At 42.9% G+C, this 19,894-nt stretch overlaps 1 protein-coding gene across 3 annotated transcripts in view; it reads left to right on the top strand.

Annotated features, from left to right (window-relative positions):
• The window catches only part of Socs7 (suppressor of cytokine signaling 7), a 46,426-nt gene extending 28,053 nt beyond the window's left edge, over positions 1-18,373 (top strand). For all 3 annotated transcript variants that reach the window (XM_076870259.2, XM_076870257.2, XM_076870256.2), the window contains 3 exons: positions 9,324-9,459; positions 9,797-9,947; positions 12,757-18,373. In XM_076870259.2, the coding sequence (XP_076726374.1) occupies positions 9,324-9,459; positions 9,797-9,917 (257 nt within the window). In that variant the 3' untranslated portion in view covers positions 9,918-9,947; positions 12,757-18,373. The remainder of the gene's footprint in view (positions 1-9,323; positions 9,460-9,796; positions 9,948-12,756) is intronic.
• Positions 18,374-19,894: the final 1,521 nt, after the last annotated feature.

Here is a 19,894-nt window from a genome sequence, read left to right as displayed (position 1 = left end):
TGAGGAACTACAGTAACCAAGAAACAGGTGCCAGAGACATTGGTCGTTGAGGTACTTAAAGACCCGTTACACCAGAGGAAATGTCCAGGTTGCATAAACGCAGGGCTCGATGGGGTGCTATAGCTCAAGGAACAAATGGGTAAAGGATTCATTGTTGGTGAGTGGAAACAGATGAAGGGGAATGAAGCATTGGTGGAATAACTTTCCCACCTTGGGATACATGCCACGTGTAGGGGTTGTCCTTTCTTTGAGAAATTATAGGTTTTTGCTGAAATATTTCCTGCTGATAATGGGACTGCTGCTAGAAGCGGACGACTAATGAAGCACAGAGGAAGCACTGAGAAGTGGGCACAGAAAGAGGGGTGGAGTTCAATAATCAGAGGGTTTGGTGCAGCAAATTAAGCCATGTAGGGGGGGGCTGAGGGGGTTGAAGGCTCTGCATCCCTTTTGGATGGGCTATGGATAAGATCTTTGAAGTTTTGGTTCGGACTCCCTAATATGCTGGACTAGTTGGATGGTTGCCTCAGGTGGCGTTATCAGGGAGCGGGCAACAGTCATCCATCCTGTGGGTTTGGCAGCAAATTGTTGAGCATAGATAGCAATCTCAACATAATCCCAATGTTTAGCCTTGGGGTCAGATATGTCTAGTGTATACCATCCCCCCGGAAGACCATGTGCACCATGTCTTGTGAATAATTTACCTCGATTAGAGGCTTTATATGAATGATCCTCATAATGAATCATACATGACCAGTAAGGACACCTATTATAAACCTCTGGCCACCAGCGGCAATAATCTTCAGTCTGATCAAAAAGGAAGCAAATGAAAGGCCAGTTCCAGTTACCAGGACTGAGGGATTTGGAAGGTGACATTATTAGGGACACAGAGGTGCAGTGTGGATGAAGCAAGTTTTTTCATCAACTGTGCGGACCTTCTGCATGCTGTGTTCCGAGTATTATTCCCGAAGGGTGAATTTGTACATAGTAGGAGGGGAAGGTGAAGACCAGGCCCAACAGAGCACAGAAAATAAGCAAAGAAGGAGAATTAGAGTGTTGGGAGAGCTCATTGTGCCTTTTTTTTTTTTTTAATTTATTTATTTATTTTTAGTTTTCGGCGGACACAACATCTTTGTTTGTATGTGGTGCTGAGGATCGAACCTGGGCCGCACGCATGCCAGGCAAGCGCACTACCGCTTGAGCCACATCCCCAGCCCTCATTGTGCCTTTTTTAAGAAGAATTGGGCTTCAGGGAACACCGTGTGAGCCGCAACTTGAAGGGATGAGATGGGTGTGGAGAGCGGAGTAAAGGGGAGGTTCATGAGGTGACTCTTGGAGTTCCTCTGGGATGGTCCTGTCGTCAGTAGATGAGACCTCTTGATGGTATGGCTTCAACCTAGAAATGTGAATCCAGGAGGTGAGATGGTTGTCTGGTAAGGAAAGTTTGGCGGTGGTGGGGGTACAAAGAATGACCGGATAAGGGCCTTCCCATTTGGGGGCAAGAGGCCCTTTTTCCTCCGGGGTATTATAATAGACTAAACCCCCAGGTGTTAAGGGAGGAATGTTTGGAGAGGAGTCTGGGTCCGGAAGAAGCCAGTCCTGATATTTCCAGAGTTCCCCAGCGGAGCTGAAATGAGAGGTAAAGACAAATCTTGTATGAGAGGTCCTTGTGAAAGGACCAACCCAGTGGGGGGTATAAGAGGTCTCCCATACATTATCCCAAAGGGAGATAGTAAAGATGGTTTCTTAGGGAGAGCTCTGATCCAAAGCAAAACCAAGGGAAGGAGTTTGACCCAGTCTAAGATTAATTCCATAGTTAATTTGGTGAGAGCCTCCTTCAGGGTCCGATTTACCCTTTCCACTTTTCCTGAAGCCTGGGGGTGATATGGACAGTGGAAATGCCACTTGAAGGAGAGGGTTTGAGAGACCCTTTGTGTGATCCTAGAGATAAACTCAGGGCCATTGTCGGATTGTAGGGAAGTGGGCATACCGAATCTTGGGATGATGTCTGTCAGCAAGATTGAAACTACAGTGGAAGCCTTTTTATTGGAAGTGGGAAATGCTTCAACCCAGCCAGAGAAAATGTCTACAAAGACAAGGAGGTATTTAGTGTGCCGTACTGCGGGCATGTTGGTGAAGTCTACCTGCCAGTCAGCAGCAGGAATATGTCCCCGGGCCTGGTGGGAGGGGAACGGTTTGGGCCTTAAAGGAGTATGAGGGTTAGTCCGCTGACAGATCTGACAACTAGAGGCTATATTCTGTAGCAAGGCTTTGTCAGAGGATATGAGGGAGAAGAAGCTCTGAAAGAAGAGGGTCAAAGACTGAGAATTGGAATGGAATAGAGTATGGAGGAACTCCAAAAGGTCCTTCTTGTTACTGGAAGAAGTAGGGGCTTCAGGTGGACAGTCTAAAGTGGCCATTATATGTCCCCCAGAGGGGTCATAATTGGAAGTGGTAGCGGGGGGAGGAGACGAGAGGTTCATTAGTGGGTCCCTTTGCTAGGTCATACAGGGGTTTGGCTAGAAGCGAATAATTTGGGATCCAGGCCCTAATATACCCTGCTAGTCCTAGGAATGATAGTATTTCGGCTTTCATATGAGGTACTGGAAGATTAGAAAGGAGTTACCTCCTATCCAATGTTATCTCCTTTTTTCCCAGTGCAAGGCGAAAACCAAGGTAGGTGACAGTAGACTGGGAAACCTGGGCCTTGTGGGGAGATACCCTATATCCCTTATCTGCTAGGAAATTGAGAAGCTGGGCGTTGTGGGATTGAGACTGTTTCCAAGAGGGACTACATAAAAGAAGATCATCAATATATTGAAGGAGAGAGAATTTTTTAATATTTATTTTTTAGTTTTCAGTGGACACAACATCTTTGTTTGTATGTGGTGCTAAGGATCGAACCCGGGCCACACGCTTGCCAGGTGAGCGTGCTACCGCTTAAGCCATATCCCCAGCCCTGGGTCCCTTGCATTTCTATGTGAGATTTAGAATCAGCTTGTTAATTTCTTCAAAAAAAAACACCTCAGATTTTGATAAGAGTTTGAGCTGAGTATTGCCATGTTATTAATAGTAAGTGTTCTGATCACTGGACATGGGATGTTTTTTCTGTAAACTCTTTGAACAATATTTTGTAATTTTTCATAAGAAAAATTTTGTACTCCTTTTGTTAAATTTTTCCTAAAATTCCTAAGTGTTTGATCATTTTTATGTTATTTTAATTAGAATTTTCTTAATTTTAATTAATTTTTACTTACATATAGAAATTCAGTTGCTTTTTGTATATTTATATTATATCCTTCAACTTTGCTGAATTCACTTATTCAGTAATTCAGAAATATCTGAATTATTATATTTCAGATATTATATCCGAAATACTCTGTATTTCTTTTTCTCTCTTTTTCTCTTTCTTTCTTCCAGGAATGCTTTACCGCCGAACTAGATTCCCAGTCCTTTTTATCTTTTATTTTGAGACAGGGTGTCACTGAGTTGCTCAGATTGGCTTTGAATTTGCAATCCTCCTATCTCATCCTCTTGAGTTTCTGAAATTACATGTGTTCACATGTGCCAACACACCTGACTTCTATGTATTTCCTTTTTTTTAATTGGTTCTTTTATACATGACAGTAGAATTCATTTTGATATAATTGTGCAAGCATGGAATATATTTTATTCTAATTAGGATCCTATTCTTATGGATATACACAATGTATTTATATATGTACATTAGGAAAATTATTTTGGATTCATTCCACTGTCTTTCCTTTTTCTGTCCCCACTCCCTTTCCTTTATTCCCATTTGTCTAATCTACTGAGTATTTCTTCTTCCACTCTTCCCCTTTATTGTGGGTTAGCTTCTACATATCAGCCAAAACATTCAACCTTTGGCTTTTTGGAACTGGCTTATTTCAGTTAGCTTGATAGTCTCCATATCCATCCATTTATTTGCAAATATGATAAAGTTATTGTTCTTTTTTTAGATATTGATGAACCTTTATTTTATTGATTTATTTATATGTGGTGCTGAAAATCAAACCCAATGCCTCACACAAGTGAGGCAAGTGCTCCACCCCTGAGCCACAACCCCAGCCCAAAGTTATTGTTCTTTATGGCTGATATTTCACTATATATTTATTTTTAAAAATATATGAAAATACATGTAGATGTAAAAAGGCCAAATACTCTGTAAGATTATATAAGGAAGAATGAATCTCCCTCCCACCCCTACTCTCACACCCCAGAAATCTGCATTGTCAATAATTCATTACATTGCAGTTGTTTGTTTGGTTTGATTTAATTCTGAGAATTGAACCCACTGGGGATTTACTGCCAAGCTACATTCTCAGACTTTTTTATTTTTCATTTTGAGATAGGGTCTCACTAAGTTGCTGAGGCTGGCATCCTCCTGCCTTAGCCTCTCAGGTTGCTGGGATTATGGGCATGTGCCGCTACACCGGCACATTGCAGTTTTTCTTAAGTTGAACAATGGAGTGGGATATTAATAGTATGTCACTGTTAGTTGAAACTTCTTTGACCCTTAGCCTTTTATTTTTTTATTTATATATTTTATTTGTGTGTTTGTTTATTTATTACTGAGGATTGAACTCAGGGACACTCAACCACTGAGCCACATCCTCAACCCTATTTTTGTATTTTATTTAGAGACAGGGTCTCACTTGAGTTGCTTAGCACCTCACTTTTGCTAAGGCTGGCTTTGAACTTGTAATCCTCCTGCCTCAGCCTGGCAAGCTGCTGGGATTACAGGTAATTTATGGTTACCTAGCTTCCCTAGTTTATTCTCTATATTTACATTTCTAAGAAAATTTATCCTCTGTGTTTCTAAGAAAAAGAGGACCTAGCCAAGTCCAGTGGGCATACCTGGTAATCCCAGCTATTTGGGAGGCTAAGGCAAGAAGATTGCAAGTTCAAGGCCAGCCTCATCAATTTAGTGAGGCCCTGTCTCAAAAGTAAAAAGGATTGGGAATGTAGCGCAGTGATAAAGTACCCCTGGATTCAATCCCTAGTAATGGGGGCAGGGGAAGAGACCCCTGAATGTGAAGCAAATGTGGTTCCTGATCTGATTCTGGAATTCAGGGAGCAGAACAATCCTGGGTGTTTAGGGTGCTCACACCTGGAAGATATTTTTTTGCCCTTAACTTGGCATTTGTTGGGGAGAAGAAAAAAATAGTGGCATGACTGGAAAATGGATTTGTGCCAGGGACTCCTGAAATGAGAATCAGAGGAAAGTTGCTTATGATTAGTGTTCCACCTCACTCTTACCTTTCAGCTACACTGGTGTCTTATCTTGGATTTCTTTCCATTTCTTTTGTTTGTTTGTTTTCTTTTTTTCCTCATTCCTGCAATTGAGCCTGGGGCATTTTATCACTGAGCTATGCCCCAGTCCTTTTTGAGACAGGGTCTTCCTGAGTTATCCAGGCTTGCCTCGAACTGCAATCCTCCTGCCTTAACCTCCCAAGTCAAACTGATACAGATATTTGTTACCATACCTGGCCTCTTTAGGAACTTTTAAACACTGTGTTAAGCTCCTTTATTTGATACATATCTGGTAGATTTCTTAACATTTCTAACCTCTTCTGTTAATATGTTCTAGATTTATGAGAGTGCAGTAAACATTTGCTGTATTTGGAGGCAAACAGTAAAATGGTCAGGTTGACACCAATGAATATCAGAAGGTTAACAACAGGTTTCAAATTGCTATTTGTGAACCTCAAAGTTAAAAATAATACAATTAAATAGGCAAGTTTATGTGGTCATTAAAATCCAAGTAAGCAAACAATCAGATAATTTTGTGTTGCTTATTATCCTGATCTCTTTAAACATAAGTTGTTTAGCACTATATCTTTGGGAATAAATGTTTAGATACATAATTACTTTTATCTCTGAAACATTATGCTGAATTTAGCAATATTATAAGCAATCCCACAAAGCTTTCTCTTTGTTGTAGTACCAGTGAGGAAAAGGATAAATTCAAAGAGGCATTTGAACCCAAGATAATTTTTTTAATATGTTCAAGAGAAATTCATGTGTGAATTTTTTGGGGGGGGGGCAGGGAGGAGTACTAGGAATTGGGCGCTTTACCACTGAGCTACATTTCCAGCCCTATTTATTTATTTATTTTTATTTTGAAACAGGATCTCAGTAAGCTGCTTAGGGCTTGCTTAATTGCTCAGTCAGAACTTATGATCCTCCTACCTTAGCCTCCCAGATTGCTGGGATTTATAGGCATATGCCACCTTATTCGTTCTCTGAGTTTTTTTCTTTTAATGGAAAGGACCAACCACATCAGGATGGAAGGGCTGAAGTGTTTCAAAATAAGTTGTAAAGGGTGAGAGTGATCGGGAAGAGACTAGAACATTCATGAAACAGTGCTATAACTGTCCTGGACTACCTGACTGTCAGAGGGGCAGGCTCTCTAAGGACAGTCCTGGAGAACCCCTTCAAGAGGTTCCCTGGGCTGTGGCAGAACCACCGCTAACTCTTCCTTAGATAGAACAGGTGTTCAAGGCAGGCCATTTTTATTGGTTCTGTACCATGAGCAGGATCTCTAAGCTCAGTGGGCCTCAGTTTCTTTATAGGTAGAATGGATTGAACTTGGAGGCACTTGACCACTGAGCCACAACCCCAGCCCTATATTGTATTTTATTTAGACAGGGTCTCAATGTGTTGCTTAGTGCCTCACCATTGCTGAGACTGGCTTTGAACTCGTGATCCTGTCTCAGCCTCCTGAGCCATTGGGATTACAGGTGTGCTCCACTATGCCCAGCTCTCTCTCTTAAGTATAGATTTGGTTTCTTTTTTACAGAACTAGGGATTAAACTCAGTGGTGCTGTACCACAGCTACATCCCCAGTCCTTTTTATTTTTGAAATAAAAGATGAAGGATCTTGCTAAGTTGCTGAGTTGCTAAGTTGCTGAGGCTGGCCTGGAATTCATAATCCTCCTGCCTCAGCCTCCTGAGTCTCTAGGATTATAAGCATATGCTTCACTCCTAGCTTTTAAGTATAGTTTTTTTTTTTTTTTTTAAAGAGTGAGAGAGAGTGAGAAAGAAGGGAGAGAGAGAGAATTTTAATATTTATTTTTTTAGTATTTGGCGGACACAACATCTTTGTCTGTATGTGGTGCTGAGGATCGAACCCGGGCCACACGCATGCCAGGCGAGCGCGCTACCGCTTGAGCCACATCCCCAGCCCCTTAAGTATAGTTTTGAGTTAAATGTTTTTAAAGGTAAGTCTACTTGCTTAGTAATAGTATAGTATGGTTGGTTTTGTTTGTTGAAAATGTCAGTTGTCAGCAACCATAGAAAGGTTTTTGGGAGACAGTCGTCAGCCTTTCTTCTTCTCATGCCTTTAAATAAAATATATAAATGGTATGAAACTAAGCCCCAGTAGTAGTGGATATTTTCTTTTCCAAACAGTTATGTCCACGGAATTTCTTTTGATATAACAATGACTGAGAAAATGTTTTTCATTTCTGATTCTCACAATAGTTTGCTTGTTTATCTAGTCTGGTCCCTTTGTTTATTGAAACCAAGATATTCTTAGTTCCTTTGAACCTGTTTCAGTGTCTCCGCCATTCTGGGTAGAGGTGTCTGTTATGTGGTATAACCCTCTGAAGGCTGAGATTCCCCAACACAGTGCCTGTTGCTAGCTTAGGGTGTGGTGCTCCCATTGGGCCTGGCTGGTGTTGGTCACCCAGTGATTTTGCACTGAGTAGCATTAATTTCAATTTGCCCATACTACAGGAGTTGTTGTTCTCTCTCTCTTTTTTTTTTTTGTGGTGCTGGGGATTGAACCCAGGCAAGCACTCTACCAACCGAGCTATGTCTCCAGCCTGTTGCTGTTCTTTTAAAAACATCTTCCTCCTTTTTTCCTCTTTCTGTTAACTCTTTAGAAGCAGAAAAAGGAGTGATGGTGGGGAATTAAAGTTGATTGTCCTGTCATGAAGTAAATGGCCGAAGTAATAGGCCTGTGATATTTAATCCCAGTTGTTGCTTTCTACTTACCAGTCTCTCCACTACCAGCAGGAATGAAGTGGGGACCTCTCTTGTCTTAGTCTATTTTCTGTGGCTGTTACAAAATACCTGAGGCTGTGTATTCATAAATAAAAGTTTATTTAGCTCATTGTTTTAAGATTATGGTGTGCATCTTTTTGGCTCTGGTGAAAGCCTCATGGTAGATGGCATTGCAGTAACAGATGCCATGATAGTGGCAGGAGTGTGTGCAGAAGAGGGGTTCAGGGGAGGTGCTGTTCTGTTTTGTTTTGTTTTGTATCAGTGATTGAACCCAGAGGTGCTTAACCACTTAGCCACATCCCCAGCACCCCCACTTTTTTGGATTTTTAACTTTGAAACAGGATCTCTTAGTAAGGGCCTCGCTAAATTGCTGAGGCTGACTTGGAACTTACAATCCTTTTGCGTCAACCTCCCAAGCTGCTGGGATTACAAGCATGCATTACCATGCCCGGCAAGATGCCCATTCTTAAAGGAAATAATCATTCCCTAAAAACCTGACCCACTCCTGGGAGACCAATTCCTTCTAAGAGTGGAGCCCCATGATGTAATCATTTTCTACTGGGCCCCTTCTTTTAAAGATTCTACCACTCTACCTGTCATTGCCACAGAGGGTCCAAGCTTCTGACACATGACCCTTTGGTGTGGAACAAACCACATCCAAACCATAGCACTTCGGAACAGTCTAAGTTCTCACCAGGGTACTGCTAGATAATGCTGAATAAGTATCTCCAGTTCCCAGTGGGGAGGATTTTGTTCCTTGCCATTCACCGAGATCATTAGGCCTGAGGTTGGCACTAGGCCCTAGGCAAAGTCTCTAGCTTGACATTATTCACAGGACTATTCTGTGGAGCAAGACACTCAACTGTTATGCTGGGGAAGCTGGGCACAGTAGTGCATGCTTGTAATCCCTAGAGACTTGGGAAGCTAAGGCAGGAGGATGGCAAGTTCTAGGCCATCTTGGGCAACTTAGCAAGACCATGTCTCAAAAAATAGAATAGACTGGGGATGTAGCTCAGGGTACAGTGCCCCTGGGTTCAATTCCCAGTATTGGGGGGTGGGGAATGATACTGGGGAGACCTTCAGGAGGGAGAATAAATCCCCTTCAATGTGAAATATGGGAGTGCTGCTTCTGCAAATGGAAATCCATGGTCCTTTTGGAACTGAACTACTTTTGCACAATACATATATGAACTATAAAGAAGCACCATTTCCCTTCTCTGGATTCTTTTCATGAGGAAGTTGTGGTCAGCTGCATTGTTCCCTCTGAATATTTTCTTTTGTTTTCATTCCTGAAGGACTGCCACCAACTCCAGTCCAGCTGCTCTATCCAGTGTCCCGATTCAGCAATGTCAAATCCCTCCAGCACCTTTGTAGATTCCGGATCCGACAACTCGTTCGGATAGATCATATCCCGGATCTCCCTCTGCCTAAGTACAATGGGGACATAGGATTGGGGCAGGAAGGGGTGGGGGGTAAATTACAAATGTCAGTCATACCTGTAGGCTGCTTGCACAGGCAGTCATTGGCATAAAATATTTATGGGCATATCCTTTCACCTTTGCAGTATTTTAACACCTAATTCTAGAATTATCATACTGTAGCCAAAAGGCCCTCTGCAGGCCCTTTGAAGAGTGCAGTGGGAATGGTAAGAGTAAGGGAGTCAGGGCTGGCTCAGAGGTAGAAGAGTGCTTGCCTAGCATTCATAAGAACATTATGTACAATTAACACTGTATGTGTCCTTCTTGTTTTTTTTTTTTTTTTTTAACAGACCTCTGATCTCTTATATTCGAAAGTTCTACTACTATGATCCTCAGGAAGAGGTATACTTGTCTCTAAAGGAAGCGCAGCTCATTTCCAAACAGAAGCAAGACATGGAACCCTCCACGTAGCGAGGGGCCCCCTGCTGGTCACCACCAAGGGTAGGACCTCTCTGTGTTAATGTTCAGCCTTGGGCAGTTACCATGTATTGAACTTTACACCTGCCCCTCTCTGGCAGTTCCCCATGTGATACCCCTGATCTAGGCATCTGCCCATAGTATTACCAAATCTGATAGATGACCTCCCCAAGGGGGCACATGCTCGATTTGGGAGAAAGGCAGACAAACATGAAAGGCTTAAAGAATATTTGCCAAGCAACATGCCAGCTAATTACAGAGTGTAAGTGAGGAGGACACACTGTTGTAGCTAAATGCAGCCTTCTCTCATACTTGCCTTGCCTATCTCCTTGTTGTTGCACAAACAATACAAGGTAGGAAACAAAGCAGGAAAACAAAGGGGAAGAAAACTTCACCAAAGGGAATGTAAACATGCCTTTCATTGTAATGGGCACGCACTTCAGCGAGAACTCCACCTAATCTCACGGTGTGGTATGGGGATAAGGAAAAACATCCTGCCCTTCTATTTGAAGTCCTCTTTGGGCCACTGTAAAGTAAATTGCTGAAGAGAATAAATTAAATGAATTAACTGAGGAATTCATTTTTCTAAGAGGCTATTCTGTCATTGCTACACTGAGTTCTACTCATTTATTTTCTCATGAAATGTCTTGAAATATTGGTTTGTGCATGTGAATTCTAATTCGTCTTTTAAGTTACACTAAAAAGTTAAGGCAAGTAGGGAACAGACTTGCAGGGAGCTAATTCTGGTGGTGCTGGCTAAGAGTAAGAGTTCACGTTCTATTATCTTCTTCCAGTTCACAATGTTTTTCCTCTTACTGTAGGGTGTTGTTTCTTTTTGTTTGTTTGTTTGGTACTGGGAATTGAACCCAGGGGCATATTACGCTGAGCTACATCCTCATTATTTTGAGACAGGGTTTTGCTCAGAGCTGAAAGTCCCATTAAATTACTAAGCTTGGTCTCAAACACATAATAAGAGAGAGAGAGAATTTTTTTTCTTCTCCATTTCTGCCACCCAGTTTTTTATTTTGTTTTGTTTTTACAGAGAGAGAGAGAATTTTAATATTTATTTTTTAGTTTTCGGCGGACACAACATCTTTGTTTGTATGTGGTGCTAAGGACTGAACCCGGGCTACACACATGCCAGGCGAGCAAGCTACTGCTTGAGCCACATCCCCAGCCCGCAAATCATTCTTTTAACCAGCCCCCATGGATTTTCTTTAGCCATGACTGAGGTCAGCCTAGCTTTGTCTTCTCTTTGCTCCAGAAATCCCAGATCCTGCAGTGCTATGGGAAAGCATGTGAGCCAGGCTAACAGGGATTAATAGGGAGAAGGGATGACAAAGAGAGACCAAGAAATGGAGACTCTGAGAGGCTGCAGAGTTTTAAGGAATCCTGGATTCTGTGTACATATCATACTGTGTTAGCTTTCTATCACTCTGACAGCATATTTGAGATGAACAACTAAAGTAGTTTCAGAGGTTTCCATTCAAAGTTAGTTGGCTCTGTTGCTTTTGGAGCTATAGAGAGAGTGCGTGGTAGAGCAAAGCTGCTTACCTCATGGTGGCGGGAAGCAAAAAGAGAAAGGGGTTAGAGTCCCAATATGCCTTTCAAAGCCACACCCCCAGTGACCTAACTTCCTTCTAGGTCCCACCTCAAATAGTGCCACAGGCTGGTGACCAAAGCTTTTAACACATGACCTGTGGGGGATATTAAAGATCCAAACCATAATGCATATCTTTTATTATACAGATTGTATGCTTTGGAAGTAACTCCTAAAATGTGTCTAAGTACTCTGATGTCTAGAACCTTGTGGTGGCTTTGCAGGCAAGAATGGGGTGGGAGGGTAGTTTAGAACATGGGAGTCCACCTCTGTGACTGCTCTGCTGAAGGGTAATAGAACCCTTCAGCAAAAAGCACCAATTCTGTGAGTGCAATGTCCTGGGAAGAACCCACATAAATAGCTCAATCATAGAAAGGCCTCTGACAGTGGAGGACTCTGAATTCATCCTATAGAAAGTAAGTGAGAGGACCAGAAATATGATTAACCTAAAGCAAATAAACCTACAATTAACCTAGAGAAAGAACCTAGTAAGTAGGCTGGGGATATAGCCTAGTGATAGAGCACTTTCCTAGCAGCATGCTCAAAGCTCTTAGTTTGATCCCCAGCACTGTTTAAAAAAAAAAAAAAAAAAAAAGCTAGGCACAGTGGCACATGCCTATAATCCCAGAGGCTTGGGAGGCCTCTGGGATTATTATCATTTAACTCTGAGATTATCATTTCTCAGTGTGGAAAACTCACCTTGAAGGCAGGAGGATCATGAGTTCAAAGCCAGTCTCAGCAACAGCAAGGCACTAAGCAATTCAGTGAGACCCTGTCTCTAAATAAAATACAAAATAGGGCTGGGGATGTGGCTCAGTGGTCGAGCGCCCCTGAGTTCAATCCCCAATCCAAAAAAAAAAAAAAAAAATCTATTTTGGCAATCAAGTCTTGGGCTTATAAGACCCTTTTAACTATGCCATTATCACATTCTCAGCCAGACATAATATGTGTGGAAGCATTTGGCTATCCAGGCGTCGTTTTCCTTTTTTTGTTTTTTTATTTTTTTGAGACGGGGTCTTGCTATGTTGGGTTCAACTGGTCTCCCATCTCAGTCTCCTGAGCAGTTAGGACTATAGGCAAGCTCTGTGACTACTCTCCTTTTGAGATATGCTTCTCCACCTTTAGCAGCTAGGTCTTTTGTTTTATCTGGGTTCTACTCTGTTGAACTGGTCTAATATATATATATATATATATATATATATATATATTTTTTTTTTTTTTTTTTCCACCTAGGCATTTGGTTACCAAGCTCCAGTTTGAAGAACCAATTGAAGCTACCATGAAAAGAAGAATAGGAAGGTTTGGGATTCTGTGTTCAAAGACTATGGTTTCTCCTGCAGCCCCTGGGGCTTGGAAGAAGCACACAACCAGAGTCTGAGTTGGGGACTCCACTGTTCATATCCACCCATGGTATCCCAGAACTAGATGAGCTCTTTGAAAAACTGGAAGAAGTCTCAACACTGTTTGTTTTCAGAAGTTTTGTTTTCAATATTTGCATTTCTCAGAATGGAAAACTCACCTTGAAGGCAGCTGGGTTTTGGAAGTGGTGTGAAGGGTGAGCAGGTCCAAAGAAGGGCAGGGAGGAAAGGAGACACCATTCACATTCAGTTGGTGCCAAAGGTAGAGTTAGGGTCTTCACCATGGACCTTGCATTATGGAGGAGAAGCCAGAGAAGTGCAAACAGGATTAGAAGCTGGAAGGGAGGAGAATCTGCTTCTCATTGTTAGCTTTGGTAGGAGAGAAAGGAGGGCAGGTAGTCTGGAAGAAAAGATTGTTGGATAAAAACTGGCAAATGGCCTTTGCTAGAGGAAGTAGTGACTCCCCACATCTTTTCCTTTTTAGGGTTTAGGAACCTAACTTCAGAATCACCTCTCTTGGAAGCTGTATTTGTTTTGTTTTACTTAATTCCTTAAGCTCTAAGACCTGAAGTTAACCCTGTTCTCCCTTCACCCTCCTTAGTCCCTTCCTCTGAGGTAATTGTACATTTCACTCCAGTCATGGGAACATCATTCCTATTGCTTTCACCAGCTGTCAAGACAATAGTGTTTCTCATCACCTGAGTAGTTCAGAGCTCTAGTCATGGAGTCATTCCGTGTTTAATGGAGCATGCTTCCAGATTCTTCATGGAAAACTCTATCTACGATTTAGGAGTCAGCATTACCTCCATATGTCTGTCAGAGAGTGAGAGGGAATGTGAAGGAAGGTGAGAAACAAAGCTATTGTGCTCTTCTTAGAAGAAACCTTGAATGTACCAGCCTTAATGGGATTTCCTTAGTTAAGGGGAAGAGAGCGTCATATCTTATGTTTTTAGGTTTATCATTGTCGTGCCACTTCTATGACGGGAGGTAGCAAGGGCTTCTTCATTTTCCTGCATTCATTCTAGCAACCCAGACATTTCCTGAATCAGTTTCCATTGCCCTTCATTCTTTGGGAAGTCTTGTCAGATGCTGATTTGAGAGTTGCCTGTTTTCTAGGTGAATATGGAAGGGGAAGGAGAAAAACTCAGTACTTTTCAGTAGTCTTTAAGTTTTTTGCACCTGATCATTGTCAAATCATAAAACATTGTGAGTTTGCTTTCCTCCAGTTACTCTACGGAGAGGTTTGCTATTGAGATATCATAGCATAGTTGGGCTGTTGGGTCTTATTACTCTTCTACAGGAAGTGTTCCACCAATCTTGGGTCCCCTGTGCTTATTTCTGCTTCAGTTCACAAGATAAATCACATTGTCAGGTTTGTGGTCTGCTGATAGTTTGGGATGAGACTCCAGTGTCTTAGTAATTTATAGGACTGCCTCATTTGGAAGCACTGGCCTTTGACCTTATACCCTGTACAGAATGTCCAGTCTTCCTTCTTGGAGCTGAATATAGGGGAAACTTGAATCATTACCTGGCCATAAAGAAATGAGCCCAACAATGAGCTTTGCAGCACAAACCTCTCCTACTTCTGATATGTCCTGTGGAATACCTTTTTTCTTTGGCCTCCAGGGAAGTATTACTAACTAAATAAGATTGGGATCCCAGAGTTCAATTAAACCTCTAGAGTCTTGCCTCTGGAGGGTAAAGTCACTCTCCATCTTATAAAAACAGTCACTCCATTGTAGAGCCTGAAGTCTGGAATCCATTGATGTTCTTTGAGTGGCTAATATGCAACTGCCTAGGATTGTTTTTCTGTCATTTTATTAATAATTATTAATAATTTTTTTAAAAATTAGAGTGTATGTGGCTCTGGGCTAGATACTGTGGAAAACATAAGAGGTAGAAGACATGATCCTTACCTAAGGGAGCTTTCAGGTGACTGCCACACATGAAGCAACTGGAGAGCGACTCATTGTGGCAGAGAATCAAGACGTGCAGAGTGGGTGAGTTTGGGGGAGACCAGATGGTCTAGGAAAGCTCTGTGGCAGTGAGGCTTTGGGTTGTAGGCGGGGGCAGCACCATAAGAAAAGAAACACATGAACAAAAGCAAAGAAACAGCAGTCTATGTGGCGTGTACTGAATAGTGCATAGCCCCACTCAGAGCAACGACATTAAAAAACCCTATTTCAGTGCAGTGGTCGGGGCTGAAACTTCATAATCATCAGATAGGTCTGGAAACTGAGGGATTATAATGATGAGGTTAGAAGTCAAAGCCAAAAGTTGGCAGGGTGCCTATACATTGCCCAGGACCTCACTATTCTTGTCAGCTCAGGCCCTGTGAGGGAAGCAGAGCCCCTGTACCCACTATGGTGCTGGGGTTTCCACTGGATAATTCATACACTCAGGTAAAAAACCAAACCAGCTATGAATGGCCTCACCTCACCACCCACCTTCTCTGTCCTCCTTGGAAAAGTATTGAACTCTGTCCATGGTCCATCTGTGCTTAGGCACACTCAGACTATAGACTGATCCTTCTTCAATAGATTGGGCTGCAAAACAAAACTGCACAAGAGTCTCCACCATGCATGGGTATTTGACAGCTGTAAGGGTGACCTTGTGTAGAGCAAGTTAGGCAAGGAATGAGGGTGGCATCTGGGGCAGTGATAAGCGCATGCTGGCTAAAGAGTCAGCAGAGCAGAGGGAGCAGGAGCAGGGCTAGTGGCCAGTACTTGGCCTTCACTCTTTGCCAGTGCTGTGCACTACTAATTGAAATGCACTGTGCAGAAGGAACTCATTCCTTTCTGGTTGTTATAAATTAAAGTCACAAACTGGGAAAGGCTCTCTTCTCTAGGGACCCACTGTTGATTTCTAAGTTGTTTGATGTTAGTATCCTCAGGCCCTGCTTGTGTGACTTTCACCTATTTATGACTGATCTGCTGTAATCTTCCTCAGGACAGGTATGAGCCAGTGTGAGCTAGTGACAACTACTGTTACAACCTGCCATTACTTGAAATACGTGTGCTATGTTGAGAGCACAGGAGTAGGAGGGTGGCACTTTGGTGTGGGGGGCTAGATAAATGCCTGTCACTCTTAGGACCAATGACAATAACCTTGGCCTGGTGTCCCACCTGTGAAGATGAAGAGAATGTAGCATCCTGCAGTGGGAGCCGTGTATGTCTGTGCCAGTCCCTGAGGAGAGAGACTTGGCAGGGAATTGCCTCTGTGGTTCCTCCTCCTGCCTTCTTTCCTAATTTTCACTTGGGCTGATTGTGTAAGGCTCTTATTGAGTTTGGGAGTGACGTGGAGATAGCTGCACACACTCCTCCAGTGTATACCCCAGGAGGATTGGGGGGTCAGGAGTGGTCAGAGTTCCCAGATCCAGGTATAAGAGACTGGAAAGCTGGAAGTGGCCTGGTGAGCCAGCCTTTTCAGCCCTCATCCCTGAGCCCCCAGTAGAGTATAGCCTACTAAGCACCCTAACTCAGCAGGAAATGTGGATAGGAGGAGCTTTCAAACCCCCAAGGTGAGATCTTTCCCTCCCCTGCTTCCTCTCCCTTAGCTTTTGAGCCTGGAATTTAGAGAACCAGGCTCCAAGATGTAGCTCTGTGACTCTTGGAGGGAAGTCTACAAGTCTGTTTGAGTGTGAGTGTGTGTCTTCATTTGCCCAAGTCTTGTCACCAGTCGGGGTGTTGCAAGCATATCCACTGGAGGAGGCTGGGATTTGTTTTCCACTTCTAAGAGAATGACATGCCCCCTGTGCATAGGGGAGGAGCTTTTGAATTAGACATTTTCCCTATGGGAATCCTCTTGGTTTGGGTTGGTGGGGGGTGGATAAGTAGTTTTTATCTCTAATCGTCAACACAGCTGTTCTTACACTGAATTGTGCTATTGCATACATGTAGCCATCTTTCTTTTCACTGCAGCAGTGTTTATCAGTAGTTCAAAATGATTTATTTGCTCCTGGGGAGTAAAACCTTTTTTATTAAAAAAGAAAAAAAAAAGAAAAAATTGCCCCACTATGATAGCTTTAGGATTATTGGACCTCAAAGGTCAAGTCTGCACATCCCTGTGACATATTCTGTTTTGGCACTGGAGGCTTCATGCTCAGCCCAAAATGACAGGAGGGCTTGAGCAAATGGAGAACAAAGTCTTAGGGGTAGTGAGATGGGGTTGAACTACAGAGACAGGCACTGGGGACTCGGGTACTGCGGTTAAGAAACAGGAATAAGTCGCATTTAATATATTCTCTAGTCTGTCAGAGAAGGACCTTTATTCACATGCAAATTTCATATCATCTTTGTCCTTTTCATTGATTGGCCTTCCTGATAGGTGTCACCTAATTTCTTCCTGTCTCCTTTTCTGTCCTTTTTGTACCTTCCCCCTTCCCACTCTCATCTACCTCCCGGGAAGCCAGTCCTGCATGCTAAGTGTGTGACATGCCTTCACTCCCATTTCATCTTCAGAGGGTTTTAGAGGGTACCTGGAACTGCTCCCTTCCCCTCTCCTACCCCCTCCTCCAGAACACCAAGGAGCATCAAGGGGCAGGCAAAAGGCAGCCAGCCATGATGGGAAGACATGAATGTCTGTTTGCAGCTGGACTGCGATTGAAGTTGCTCCTGGAGATAGTGTGTGAGGAAAACGGGACACTCCTCTTCAGAACCCAGGGTGATCGTGTGCTGCACACACAGCTGCGCTCAGAGCTGCGTTCTCAGCTCCCTAACCAGCTCAGGTGGAGCGGGCAGGCTGGTCTGATGACTCCATCCCTGGTACTCCGTTGAGGGAGAGGCAGGACCAAGGCATCGCTCTGGGTAGGCCGGTCGTTGGGGTGCCCAAAACTGGTGCTGCCCATGGCACAACCACTGCTATACTTTTTGGTTGTTTTTAAGAAACTCAAAAGAGGGGTGTCATTCTGGGCTCAGGTGGTTGCCAATTTTTCACCAGACACCCCTGCAACCACTCTGTCCTCTTAAGCCACCCCTGCCCTCCTCCAAGCCAAAGTGTGGCCTGGCTTTTGTCTTCCCATTTGGTTTTCCTCCTTTACTCTCCCTTTTTGTGCTTAATTTATTAAAATAGTTGCTGTATAATTTATTTTCATAAATATAAAAAATGACTAAATGGTTAAAATAGACTTGCAGGCCAATCTTAAATTGGGTGGGAGGGTTTGAGGGTGGGATGGGAAGAGGGAAAGCTGTTTTGATATAAACAAAACAAATGCACTTTGGGTGTGTTTTGGTATTTTTCTGGGGATAGAGGGGGTGGGTGTTGGGAAGTCCCTGTAGATTAGTTTCAGAATGGGGTGTCTGTATATACTGTATTAATAGGCATGTTTGACTCTTGTAAAGGGACATTAGTAGCTGCTGCAGGTCCTGTTTGGAAATCCCATGTACAATTCCCAGTTTTTTGTAAGTGTCAGTGCGGGAGACATTTGACTCTTGTGTTTGTATCTCCTTTTTATGATTGCTGTACCGACCCATGTCTTTTTGGGGAGGGGAGAAAAGAGATTTAAAATAAAAATGTTTAGAAATTATCTCATGTTATTTGGGTCTGTGTTTTTCAATCCCTTGCCCATCTTAGGACTCCTCACCCACCCCCAAGAAATGGCAGGAGTGGGAGCTTCCTGTGATCTTAGCTGAGTAGTGCTGAGCTTATCTGAACTAGAGATGTTAAAAAATTTCTGAAGTTTTTGGCCATTGCTCAAAGCTGTCTTCTCCCTTAAGAAGTATAAGAGAGGGCTGGGGCTGAGGCTCAGCAGTAACACTTGCCTGGCATGTGTGAGGCACTGGGTTCGACTCCTCGGCACCACATATAAATAAATAAAATAAAGGTCTATCAACAACTAAAAAAATTTAAGAAAAAGAAGTGCAAGAGAATTCCAGAGAGCTCTCTGGGACCAAGTGCCTTCTTGCCTTGGGTAAGCAGTGGGCTGGGCTCTACCCAGGGCAATTTCACATTTTTCCATGGGAGTTTGGAGTTATCCCTGGCATTATCAAGGCTGGCCAACAAGATTTTTCAAAACTTTAAACTGCATCCCTCCTACTGTCTTTCTAGCTCATTCCCTCACGGATCTGGCATGTTCCTCTGGTTTATACCAGTATGTACTTGGAACCACTCAGATTGCCTGTCTTCATTTTCCCATCTGAACTTTGTCTTCAGGTTCCCTGCCTACAGGACCAGTGTACCACCTTGATGCATTTTTGGAAATGGTCTGCAAGTTCCCTGCTGCATTTGAAGCATGCTGAGCAAGATGAAAACCCTGTGTGTGAAGTTGTATTTTTCAGGACTTATCAGAAGCCCCAGTCACCTCGTTCCCAAATCACAGCCCCATGTTAGGATGAAACAGCATCCTGTCAATTCTGATAGCCCTTATATGAGAGCACTTCTTGATAAAGTTTTCTTCCCTCTTGAATAAGTGCTTCAGTGAAGTGTGAAAAACATTACAAGAGAAAATGTTTCACTTGGTATCAGGTATAGAAATAGCAGCCATTTGGAGCAGGCAGTTTATCACAAGGGATCCTTGCTAGCAGTACCTGGACCTAGAAGATGCCATCAGTCAAGAGTAGTGTGTACATTCTTGCAAATAAAGATGTTGGTTTATATCATTTCCACTTGGCATCATTCATATTAGTGAGGACTGTTGGATTTGTTTGACTAGTTAGGTACTAGTTGAACTTGAGACATAAAACCCATAGGATGAGCAATCTTTAGGGAAACAGTAGGCCCAAAATAAAGTTACCCACTTCTGCCTTCTTCACTGCTACCCCACCTTGAAACCACCTTCATTTCCTGTGTTCCCCACCTATGCCTTCTAACTACCTTTTTTTGTTTTGGCACCAGGGATTGAACCAGGGCGCTTAATCACTGAGCAATATCCCCAGCTCGTTTCTTACATTTTTATTTAAAGACAGACTTCTTAGACTTTTTATATTAAAAAACTCACCCTGAGTTGCTGGAATTACAGGTTATCTACCACCACTCCTGGCCCAACACCACTTTTTTTTATAAACTTTTTTTAGTTG

The sequence above is a fragment of the Callospermophilus lateralis genome, chromosome 11, assembly GCF_048772815.1.
Source record: "Callospermophilus lateralis isolate mCalLat2 chromosome 11, mCalLat2.hap1, whole genome shotgun sequence".
Taxonomy (NCBI): domain Eukaryota; kingdom Metazoa; phylum Chordata; class Mammalia; order Rodentia; family Sciuridae; genus Callospermophilus; species Callospermophilus lateralis.
The sequence above is the reverse complement of the archived record's forward strand: the minus strand, read 5'-3'. Positions and strand labels throughout refer to the sequence as shown.